We start from the raw sequence: 12661 nt of genomic DNA, 5'->3' as shown, positions 1-12661 counted from the left end.
ATAAAATGCATATGCTATATTTAGATCAGTGTTTTTAGTAACAACTAACCTTCTGTTCCAACAGTTTCAAAAGAGTTTTCAAGTCACGGCACACTCCTAAGAAGCAAGCCAAATTCTGCATATACGACGTTTTACAAGTAAATAGGTACTTAGAAATGTGCAAGCTTACCATAGCAATCAGTAAAAATTACTAGTGGTTAATCAAAGTATCATTTGATAAAAGATTCAACATAACATTGCTCAGACATACACACTCCTAGCCAAAAGGTTTTCAACTATTTCTAATACAAACAGAGGCAGTGTAAATGCAATAAGAAGGAGGATTGAGGAGAACAGGCCTTGTGCAGAGGACATGTATATCGAATGTTTCCATACTAATGTTGGTTTTTTTTTCCCAATAGTTCTGTAAGTTGTGTTTTCTAGTTTTAGAAGTTGACATGGTTTGAACTGTAAAGCTTAGTGTCATACAGGCCAATTTCCAACTTTAAATCTCTGCAGTCTGAGAGTAAAATATGTTAAGACATATAAGTAGATCTAGATGCATTAGAAAAGCATGTGAAAGAAAGTATGCACACCGCTAACAAAGGTAAGATTTAAAAATTGTCATGACCTGTGAATGGGTTGTATGTGAAAACCAGGCAAGTTTGGGTTCAAGCTTTTCAGAATATTAAAATGTAATGTTTAAATACTAAAAGTGCAGAAAAGGGAACAACCATTTTTATTTGGTTTTGGTTTGATTCATGTGCTATATAGCAGTATAACATGAAGAAAACATAGGACATCTGTCCCAGTAAAATGTCCTTAATAAACTTTAAGTCTTCAATACCATTTTAAAAAGCCTGTCTTTGCCTCATCTCAGTTAAAGGACGAGTGTGAGCTTTTTGCTTTCTCTCTTTTTTTTAGATAAAAAAGAATCAGTAAATTGCTTTAAGTAATAATTTATAGAAGGTTGAAAAGCAAGCGGTAAGTGATGAACAGTCTGTAATTGCTGGAGATTAAAGATGGTTTATTGTAGGAAGTACATTTGTATACCAGGCACAGTTAAAGGAAACACTAAATTCTCCCAAGATTAGCTGCCAGTTCAAGGTCAGAAGCAACAGCAGGATCCAGAAGGCATGCCTTTGAAAACAAAGAACAGGGAGTTGGAGTTTATAGCTAAAATAAAATTGTATGTTGTCAATGTAACATTAATAAGGTTTTTAAGTTTTATTGGCATTATCTGGGATAATCAACTTGTTAAAATATTAGAGAGTTGAATATATTCAGCTTTAAATCCCTGTTTCTGATGCCACATAAGAAAAATTCAGTATGTGAAATGAGCATACTTGACTATAGTGTTAGGCTTGGTTTTATTTTTTTTATTCTGTTTGTTGGTATGGCATGTCCTGGCACCACAGTCAGAAACATACATCTGCTTACAGACTGGATCAGTTTCATTCACTTCCATCCTCTATTTCAGTACCCTCTGGGACACCCATCTTCTCTTTCTCACCTCTTTTAAAACTGACTGGGTCTAAGGATGGTAGGCCAAAACTGCAGGTGAGCAGTTAGTTAATTAAAAAAGCAAACATGATTTTAATTTTAAGTGGGTATAACTGTACAGTTAACATGAGAATTATTTTCCAGGTACAAAAGAAAATGAACATACCCACAACTCTTTTATTTGTTCTCAAGTTACTGCTTCAGGTAGGACATTCTTCTAGAATGATTTTTTCAGTTTGAGAGAATGACAGACTGCAAATCAGTTGGGGATAAAATTATTCAAATTGTATAACTAATTTATCTTGCAAGTTACCAAGCTCTTTGCTGTGGTGATTATCACAGGGTTTTTTTCTTTTTTTTTTTTTTTTTTTGTTTGGCAGAATGCATTGTTTCCTTAAGCAAGTGGGTAGATAGTATCCTTTCAAGACTATTTTAAGTAGTTTTCAATATACTCTTATCACTCTTCATTTTCTTCCACAGCTTTTTTTCTTTTTTTTTTAACATAAATAATGTTGGAGTCTTTAACCAAACAGCAAGTTTGAAGACTCAAATCCAAGGTATCACTCAATTTCATGAGATGTAAATTAGTCTGTAAGACTTTCCCAGCTTACCTTAGAATAGTATTTCTTAGCAGCGGCTTGATCTTGCTGTACTCCTAGGCCAAGCTGGAGGCACCTAGCCAAGTAGAAAGCAGCCATAGCAACCCCCTTGGCTACATATGTAGGAAGACAATCAGTTATCTTTGCTAGTGTATTGATGTCGTCATTTTCTGTAATCCTGTTGTGGAATTTACAGCATTAGGTTAGATAATCTATTTCAAGCAATAATTTAAGTTGACCATATATGACTGGACAATGCCTCCTTTCCATTTATATCATTATCTAAAATAAGCTGCAATTTACATGTATTCAGCAGCCTGATGATTCTTATATTCACTATTTGATTTGAAGTTACTCTTAGTTGAATATTGTGATATTAAATAGTAAATAAATATGTAACTTTTACAGTCACTTCCACTGTAGTTATACTAGTTATAAAAGGCAGCATATTTTATGCTAATTATTCCTATTAAAATATTTCATGGAAATTAATATATATGTGGAAGAAAGGCAAAGCTCTTATTTCCTATAACTGAGCAACCTCATCTAGTGGAAGATGTCCCTGCCCACAGCAGGGGGGTTGGAGCTAGGTGATCTTGAAAGGACCAACCCAAACCATTCCATGATTCTAAGATTCTAAAATTCCAAGTTCTTACTAGGATATTGGCAAACCATAGTAATCTGAAGGTCTTGGACATACATGAGAGCCTCAAGTTATAACACCCACTTACGACGACCACTTATGACTGTTTCAGCTTGATTATTTTCTTTCTTCTGCATGCATCTGCTTGCTGTAACCTTATTTTCAGCATGTTGTTTTTACTAAGAACCGTTTTAAGAACCAGAGGGACTAAGCAAATGTTGTTTTAACTATCAGGCTATAATTACCTAGTATTGTTCCTATATTATTAGGTACAACATTTTCTAAGTGGGAATTGATTTTTTTTTTTTTTCCTAACTGTTGTCTTAAAACAGAAACCCCCAAGCCCCATATCCTTTCCAGATACCAAACAGTAATTACATGCTTCTTCACACATCATTTTAGTTTGTTGTTGTGTCAAATAGTCACAGACTTGACAGAAAAAAGAGAAGTGCAAGTCATTTCAGTTTATAGCTCCTCACTCTAAATCAGTGTTTATGAAAGATTGTTCTGAAGTAACCCTCTGCAAGTCAGTGCCTGCTAAATCACCTGAATGTGTTGAGAGCAGTGTTCTCCCACCTGATTTAGTCCCACTAACAAATACAGTAACACAACAGAAATAAATCCAGACTTATTAGCAAGATCATTCAAATATAGTAACAGTAACCTATTACCTCTTTTTATCTTTCCTGATACAGCATTTTTGCCTTCCTTTCCAAAAGATACATAACAGGATGCTGATGCAAATAACACCACCGAGTCAGGCAAAAATTCTAGTTCAGCACAGTTGACTTCAAGAACATACCATAGCAATGGGTAAGTAGAACTGTATGGGATAACAAAACTGTTATCTGAAGTGAAGTATCAGTAGCTAATCTAGACTCCAAATATTAGGCAAGGTTATACTGTGCATAGTCACATAATGTTGGTATGAACATAGAAGGAAAAACAAATTTTAGCAGAAAAGGTATTGATGCTTGATACAACTGGTTGAACTGTTATGAGATTTTTGCCTCAAGGCCAACTGCAATCCTAATAAGTGGAACTGTTTCAAGCATGGTGGCAGTATCTTTTGGTTCAGAAGTTGTCATTTCTGGCTGTAGTATGGGATTTCATTGCTATATTCTGCAATCACAATTGCCGCTGATGAAGTGCGCTGTTTACTTGTCTGAATAATCTACTGGTCATCATTGACTGAACAGGATGCATTCCAAGCAAGCAGAGCGAGACTAGACTGCATAGCTATCAGTCTGCTTACAGTGCAAGAGAAAGAAAAGCTGCTGTTCAGAGAGAAAACAATCCTTTTCAGCAATGAGTATAGCAAATGTCATTCATTGCTGAAGTACTGAATTACCAGAGCTGCTGCTATGTAGTGGCATGTACAGGGTGCAGCTTCTGTAAGATGGTAAGTTGTGACACGCTTATCGCTGGGCAGCAGCAGCTTCATGAACATACCACAAAAAGCACGAATGCTGTTGTGTGCAGCTTGTATAAGTAGTCAGTTAGTCTATCTTATTTCCAGCAAATTAATTATCTGATCGACAGATGGAATTTGTAACATATAGTGGCCAGCTCTGGAGGTTTGTCACAGAAATGTGCTGTTTATCAGCTATAGAACTGGCACCAACATTGCTTTTCTCCTCCGTGACTAGTTCAAGACACAGAAACTTGATACAGACTGGCTATTTTAAATATGGTAGCCTATAACAGAAGTCGCTATTTCTGCAATACACAAACAACTCCAGAGTACGTAGGTAGAGTGGCGAGTCCCCCAGTCACTGCCTGTGAAAAGGCCCGTCAGTGCTGCCTAGCTGTGGCTCAGACCAGTACAAGCAGATAATCACCAGAAACCACTTGTGTGCAGATGCCTATTTTGCGGTCCAAGCTTAAAAATGCCTATGCAGTATGCATCCCCATAAGCAGCAACTGATGAAAAGCTAAAGGGCGGTAACTTGGCACTGTGTGCAGCTGCTGCTTCTAGGTCGCAGGCCATGCAGCTCAGAGCGCTTACTGCAGGATCCCACCCAGAAATGCAAATGCTTGCATTTCCCGTAAAGGACACAGGAATTGGACCAAAGCACGTTGAGCCACAGAGCGAGGAAATGATGGAGTGGAAGACAGTGGGTAGAAATGACAGTAGGATGGGGGACGCGGAGAGCGGAAGAATACTTGTAGGTGTTTAAAAGGGAACGGTGAAGCCAGGAGCCTAGAGCCGATTGGGGATTGAGGAGACAGGAAAGCAGGGCTGAGTGTGGGCTTCTACTTGGGATTGTAGTTCAAGGCTGTTCTGTTTCAGAGGATCGAAAAGTTCAACAATACTGAGTAATTGAGAACCTTATAATACTAATGTTGTCTGTGGTTTGCTGTTGCCTCTTGAAAGATGAAGTCTTGCAATTCATTATCTCAAATGTCTCGAGTTTGAGAGACAAGAACATGAACTTAATAATTTTTAATGAGTTCCATGGTCTTACATGAAGAACTATAATAAAAAATAAAGTGAAATTGACTTCACCTTTTGGCTACTGCAGCAGCTGTTGAGTAAAATTTTCTATTGTAATAATATTCCACAAGATGGCCTTGAGCATAGATGTTTCCACGTTCCGCTGCTTCTCTCAAACACTCCAAAGCAGCCTTAGTGTTTTGACATATACCTTGTCCGTAGAGATACATAACACCAAGTGCACCCTGCGATTCCAGGTTTCCATTGCCACATGCTTCTGAATGCCAGAAAAAGGCCTAAACAAGAGGCACAAAGTTGGAGTATATATTCACTTCAGCTGCTTTTCTTGCATACTGTTTCCATAAAAGCTTTTGCATTAACCAGCTTACACATAAACCAAAGTAGAATCCTTGTAAGGCTTTTAAACTTGCTTCATTTACTGTCAGAGCTGTCAATCAGTGACACCTGCTTGATTTCTGATGGGTACCAAGGCTGCCAAAACTTTAATCCATAATATCCTTCTCCCTCATGTTCCCAATTAAAAAAAAAAATCTCAGCTAGCAGTGTCAGGTGAGTCAAAATGAGGGATTCTGGCCATCTGGCTTAAATGGATGATAATGCCTAGCAGTACTTAAAATACACTTGTCAGAGTCAAATATATCACTGTACTCTTTCTGTGAAATTAAAAATTAATTGGGACTCATGAAACTCAAAAGGTACAAGTGGGCTTTACCTTCTTCAGATCTTTTAGAACTGATGCAGAATAAAGCATTCCTAAAGTATTCTGGGCCTTCACGCTTGCTTTTGGGTTCCCATGGTCTGCAGCAATAAGCCACAGCCTAAGGAAATGGGGACAAAGAAAGTTTAAGTAACACAGCATCTTATACTCATCAGGAAAATTACTGACTGCCGTTACCTTTCAGCCTCTTTAGTTGACTGCTTAACACCATATCCTTCATAATACGCTCTGCCAAGATTGTATGCAGCCGCAAACTTCAAGTGCCTTGCTTTTGGGGAATCGGAGTCGAGTATTTTCTTCATGTATTCCACTCCCTTTTCCTAAAATTGAGATATTTTAATTATTACATTCAGGCTGGGAAGAGGGTGAAATAACCTAAGAATCCACTAACTTCTGCAAGACAGGCAATTTTTCCACTTTGAAGAAAGGCTGAGGCATACTGGTAGGACAGTCTGGAGAACAGTGTCATACCAAAGCAGAACTGATCTTTGGTTTCCAGACAGCCCCTACGTTTTTGACTCCAGCATATTTTTAATGTGAAACACTTCCTTATAAGTGTTCATCTGCTATTATATTACTCTTCTTCATTAATAACAATTTTCTCAAAAATAGTCTTGTGCTTACATAAATGAGTGTCACATCCTAAACTTGCTACATTTTCAATTTTAGACTTCTGTAATCTTTTCATATTGCATGATGTATCTGAACTCATAAAACAACCTTAACAGAAGGCAAAGTGATACAATAGCATGCTCTGAAGTTCCCCCATTAAAAATACCTTAGCTTCGTAATGGACAAGAAATTATAATGTTAAATAAGCAAATGGAGAACACTGCATATGAGCAGCTGTATGGTGCATCATCCAAGGACCTCATGAGTATTTTGGAAACAAGATTTACACTGTTAGGATTTAGCATGGACACCCAGTTTAAATACACTAGAAATAGTCCTTTATAAAAGGTTCCTCTTTTATTCACCTCTCATATTGTAATACACAAAAAAGAAAGAAACTTTACTAAAATGCAAGTAAACCAATGAGGTAACTATACAGGCATACAGAACAAACAAACCACCTCTTAAAAACCAGCAGAATATTTTCTGCTCTACTGACAATCCTCTAAGCACCAGACAAGAATCTGATTTGTTAATGCACTGTTTGGTTCATCTTCTTGCCTTCCTGTCTTGTTATCTACCCTTTCTTTCATCCTCTTTGTATTCCTTCCTCATACTATTCTTTAGGATCACATTCTCCAATAAATTAACTCTCCTCATTCATTCGTTTTCCTTTTTGTAATGTAATTCTTCTATTTGAATTTCTCAAATTCTTGCAAATGTCATTCTTCATTTGTCTAATTTAAAAATACTACTGCCAACCACTGGCAGAAGCACAATCTTCTTTAGCATCCATGTTAAGAGAATAGAAAGTACCTTAAAAAACATCTTTGTGCAACAAACGTTTAACACTTTCAAATATAGTTGGTTGATTTCCATTTATACACATTTTATTTTCATTTATATACACTGCTTATTAAAAAGTAATAAATTAATAGCCATTTTTAAACATTGCTTCCACACAAAGTACAAACCTGTAGAAGTTGTATTTTAAAATACAAATTATCATATTTTTCAGACAAACCTATTTTATTATAGCTATTTTTGAAAACTTCTTCAGCTCAGAACCCTCCCTCTTTAATGATGCTTTGTAAACATCTGTACTTATGAAACTAATTCTAAATCAAAGACCTGTTTATTTTAAAGTAAATAATCAAGCTTACAAAGATGGTCTTGGTAATTATCAGCTAATATTAAAAGAAAAGTAAAATGTGTACAGCTAGATTACTCACAGGATCTTCTTTAGTGCCTAGTCCATCATAATGCATTACACCAAGCTGATATATTGCTTGAAAATCCATATCCTTGATGTTTTCAAATTGTGTTAATGCTTCTTCATACAACCCCTGGGAAAGACAGAAAAAACAATTAAATACACAGAACAAAGAGTACGTATGGCAGCTTAACTCTCCAGTATATGCTCTCTTGCAATTTTTCAACCTGGAGCACTTCCCTCATGCACAAAGAACAAAAAATTGCAACCACAGAAGTGGCAGAAAACAGAAATAGAGTAAGTCAACAACCACAAGAAAGTCAGACAGGATGGAAGCACTTAGGATTTTCAAACAAGTTTTCATTGTTTTTATATATATTAAAAAAAAAAAAAACAACATGAGTAGTGGTATACAAACACCATCTCTGAAACCAAACGATGTTTTGACAACATTTCTTCCCCTCCCCCCAAATGCCATCTTTTTAATTTGATATTGGAGTCTAATTCAGATGCCCTGTCCTATCTATCTGACATCCCTTAACTTAGGTGAGCTATTCTTAAACCTTGAGGGTTTAAGTCTGCTTTTACATCTCAGCTAAGGGTTGGTTTCACAAAGACTAACTCAGGTGCCTGAAGACTTTATAGACCCACCTGTCTGCCCCGCTTTTCTTATGAAGGCATCACTTGCAACAGCAGAGATACTTTCACTTCTGAGAAGGAATCTTAGAGAGCATTTGCTTCTGCATTAAGTCAAAGAAACTCTATTTAAAAATATACAGTTGAACAACTGTAATGTAACAGTTAACTGCATCTGGTGTCCTTACTAAAATATTTTTATGCATGCATATCAGCATACTAAGTAAAAACAGTATTGAAATTAAAATTGTGTTCTCTATGCTTTTCTTCAAATTTTCTGTATGTTTTGATAAAACAATACCAGACTGCAAAAACTTAGAACTGAGCAATAGTTTGACAGGCAGTCAAACATCCTCACAATGACAAAATGCCCTTTGTTAATACTGTCCAAACTATTAATTGTCTAAACTACTAATTGTTTTAGGAGCTTAGCTATTATGACTGTGTGGGCTTTGTTTTTTTGAAGAACTCTGGACAAAAAAAAACAGTGCCTTTTTACAACCAGCTGTCATTGAGTATCAGAAAAAGAAGTAGGGGAGGCACCTGTACTCTCACCTTTCCTGAGAATGTAGTGCTATGAGAAGCAGTCATATGGCTCTGATCAGGCAGTGATTTTTTCTAACATCTGAAATCGCAGTACTATGAGAACATGCATTTTTAGGCACTACAGATGTATGTCCAAAAATCTGGAAATTAAAACCTGCTCAAAGAATAAATTCAGGGATGGACAGCAATATATAACATGGACATCCGAGCCAGCTCATCAAGAAACAGACAGGTCTTCTGCTCCATGGGGCCAGTCTTCATCATGCCAAGATCAGGCCATGCATTAACGAAAACATTGAGAAGGACAGGGCCCAGAAAACAGAAACCCCGAGTGAGTTAATTCCGTTCCTGCTGCAAACCCTGAGACTGATTTACACTGTGCCAGTAGCTGCACTATAAACAGTACTGAATCCATGCACGTCACGTTTGAAAATACGTGAATCAGTACTTGTGCTACATTCTTGTCCATCTTCCTGAACGGAGTTATTCTAATTTTCCTAAGAAACTGAAGTTTAAGTTCACCTGCTAGCCAGCCGTACACTGTTCCCTGAGCATTTACTTTCAAATACGCGGGCGACCAATTTCAGCCGAAGTGGGCAGGGACAGGAATCTCAAAGATAACGTATTTCAACAAGTTTCATCAAAACTGTTGGCTAGGTAGGGAACAAAGATCAAAAGCTGTGTCTTGGGTCAGGAACCCGTACCACGTAACTGAAAACAGCGTGGTGTGTTTGGCCAGTCAGCAGGCCAAAAACCAACTCGGCTTGGAAGTTAGCTGTAGGGGTAGGCTGCCGCTTACTTATCTGGTCCTTCGCAGACCTGAGAGGGAACTGGAAGACACCGCTAAATGCCTGGGGTACGTGTAGGAAAAGCATATTTAGGGGGAACACCTGGTGATTTTCATGGGAAGAAACAGGCATAGGCATCTCTTGCAGTTTCTTTAAGGTGTCTCTGCACTGCAGAAAATTGAAAATTGTCAGCTTTCTAACATTTACTTAAAAGAAGGAAACCACAACCTCTTCGTAGTACAGTTGTCCTTTCAGAAAACGTGCCAGAGGATCTCCACCTGCCGTTCTCTTCGCCAACAGCTCCTCTGCTTTTGCAAATAAAGCAGCACGGCTGCAGTTCTCTGCTTAAAAATAGACATACATTTGGGTTTTTTTCCCAAAACAGACGGAACAGCATCAATAAGCACACTAAAGGTCTGAAGCTCGCGGTGCCCCCTTTTTATTACCTTTTCTACAAGACCAAGGTGAAAGAGAGGGCTAGTTTCTAAAATAGAAAAGTTCAGTGAAGACAACCTGACCCTTGCGAACGTGAAGTTTGCCAGGGAAGAGCTTAAAAGCCGACCTGAACAAAAGCGGGGCCCTCACATCACAAAATACCTTTCAGTGGCCGCCGGGAAGCAGCGGGGCTGGGGGAGCTCACCGGCCCGGCTCCCGCCCGGCCCGCGGGGCCCCGCTGAGGGGCGGGGGGTCGGCTCCGCAGGCCGGCTCCCTACCTGGCCCCCCGGAGGCTGGCTGGGCGCTGGCGGCCCGGCGCAGCGGGTCGCTGCGCAGATTCATCCCGCCCCGGCGGCCAGCGGCCTCCCGGGCGGCCCGCAGCCGGGAGGGGGCGAGGGCCGAGCCTGACAGGCGGCGGGAGCCCGGGCCCGCCCCGCCGGCTCCGCCGGGTAACGGTGACTCGGGAACAGCCGGCGGGGGGCGGCGGTTGGCCGGCGGCGGTTGGCGGTTGGCCGGCGGCGGTTGGCGGTCGTCCCCCTCGCTGTCCCAGAGCCCCGCGCAGCCCAGCCCGGACTGAGGCGGCATCAAGCACCGCTCCATGGCTGGGCCTGGGGGTGCCGCGGCCTTCGACAAGGCAGCAGAAGGAAGGTGGGGAAAGTAACGTTGGCATTTTCCCTTTGGGTTTTGGTCCATTTTCCGAAGGAAAGGAGAGTGACAGTGTCATGTAGGCCAGGGGTCTGTGGAGGTAACGTTCCTAGCTGTTGGCCGGTGCCAAACAACGTGAATATACGTGACGGGATAGGACAGGCTGCGGTTCGGGCATCCACCGCATCGTTCCCACTACCTGCCAGTCCTGTTGCAAATTAAACACAGAAGCCCAAAATGCTCCGCAGAAAGCGATTATAGGCAAAAATAACAGAAACCCCGAAGGCAATTCAGTTAAAAGGGCAATAGGCCATGAAACTTCGGTCTAGCAAATGGGACTTCACTACTTCCAGTGATCAGAAACTGTATGTTGTAATGTAGTTTGTTTTCCCCATATAGATACTACAAAACTTCAAAGGATAACTGAGGGAAAATGCTGTTTGAAGCTGATTTCTCCTGAAATGCAGGTTATTGTTTCCACTTCTGTTGATAGCTTCTGGCTGTCTCTCTTACAAAAAGGGATACAATACCAAAATGCTGCGAGAGTGCTTTTAAAATAATCTTTAGCTGCATTCCCAGCTTTTTTTTTTTTCTTTCTCTCTTTTTTTTTTTTTTTTTCAGATGATTATCATCGTTCCATTTCTGGCAGTGCAATCTGTTTCTGTAGCAACAGGAACAGAGGCAACGGTCAAAACAGAAGAGTAATGCTCGTGGATTTGTGTGGTTAAACCTGTGGGCTCCGCATGATGTTTTCCAACAGTCCCAACTGACTTTAAGTGCCAAAAAACTCCTAAAACTCATCCTGATTCATTTTGCGTAGATGATGCAGCCTAAGAAGTCTACAGGAAAGTAGACTTTTTGTAAAGCGTCAGTGAATTATTACTTGATTTAACAGGCAGAGTGAAGAACAGCCTATGAAAGCAACGATACCCTTCAGCAAAGGCAATTAACACCGGGCCGCGTTGCTGCTTTTGATGCTGAAGGGTGTGAGATTCAACAGCACGCCTCGGTTTATCCGATTGCTTACACACATTTATTAGGACCAGTTTTTCCAATTCCATTTTCTTGATACCTATGCAAGATGTGTGGTCTGAGATATGGAGCGCAGAGGAATTTGTAGCGAGTTATGTTCCAGAACAGCTGTAGCCTGGAAGCCTTGTCCTTAACTGGCACTTGGGCTGGGCCATACAAACTAGATCAAAATTGTGGCATCTGTGTTTATAACCAATACGTGTATCAGTTATTCACGGGCAGAAGAGTTTTGCAGGCACTAATGAGATGAGCAAAATGTGACACCAAGCTCAAGAACTAATTAATAGCAAGAATTCGACGAGCGTTGCGGCTGGCAGGATGCAGGAGTTTGTGTAGGTGGTTAGGCTGGAAAAATGGGATTCCTTGGGTAGAGCTTGAAACCTATGAATTGCTGAGGTAATGTAGGGGAGGGAAGGTCTTTAAAAAAAACCTCTTGGGCGATCCAAGACTATTTAGTCTTAAGCTACTCCTGGATATGTGTGTTTTCAGAAGAGTCTGTATAGTTGCGTAAACAATGACTGTGGCTTTCTGGCATCTATGCAGGGGTATTTCATCCCTAACAATGCATAGGTAGAAGTGCAGGGGTTTTATTTGTTTATTAACTAATTTGCTTGGCTAGCTGCCTAGGAAAAAAAAACCCATGTGGTAATTACACAGGTGTATTTCTTTCTGTATGAAAGGAGCAGTGAGAACTGTCACTTACTAAATAATTCTGCTGAATTGATACGCTGCCTCTTTACCTGGATTTCTGCCCCTTTAAGAATGATACTGTATATGTTCATATTCCACTACTTTTAAATGATTTATATTTGCTTTCCCAAGGGAGAAGCAGGAGGTAATTGTCATAATGTTTG

At 39.8% G+C, this 12661-nt stretch overlaps 1 protein-coding gene across 2 annotated transcripts; it reads right to left on the bottom strand.

The window, feature by feature from the left end:
* Positions 1 to 57: 57 nt before the first annotated feature.
* Positions 58 to 10527, bottom strand: LRP2BP (LRP2 binding protein). 2 transcript variants are annotated; one of them, XM_087735981.1, is made up of 8 exons: positions 10409 to 10527; positions 9924 to 10036; positions 7745 to 7858; positions 6078 to 6220; positions 5895 to 6000; positions 5234 to 5457; positions 2094 to 2259; positions 58 to 1119 (listed from the first exon to the last, which is right to left on the bottom strand). In XM_087735981.1, exons 1-8 carry the CDS (start codon positions 10470 to 10472, stop codon positions 1054 to 1056), a joined length of 996 nt encoding a protein of 331 aa, XP_087592107.1. In that variant the 5' UTR covers positions 10473 to 10527; the 3' UTR covers positions 58 to 1053. The 2 variants fall into 2 exon arrangements, with proteins under 2 accessions (XP_087592107.1, XP_087592108.1); XM_087735982.1 differs by lacking the exon at positions 10409 to 10527 and adding an exon at positions 10293 to 10349.
* Positions 10528 to 12661: the final 2134 nt, after the last annotated feature.

Source organism: Nipponia nippon, unplaced genomic scaffold (assembly GCF_047370975.1).
Source record: "Nipponia nippon isolate SJK-2023a ecotype South Korea unplaced genomic scaffold, ASM4737097v1 scaffold_6, whole genome shotgun sequence".
In the NCBI taxonomy this organism is placed as follows: Eukaryota; Metazoa; Chordata; class Aves; order Pelecaniformes; family Threskiornithidae; genus Nipponia; species Nipponia nippon.
This window is presented reverse-complemented; position numbering and strand designations above follow the sequence as displayed.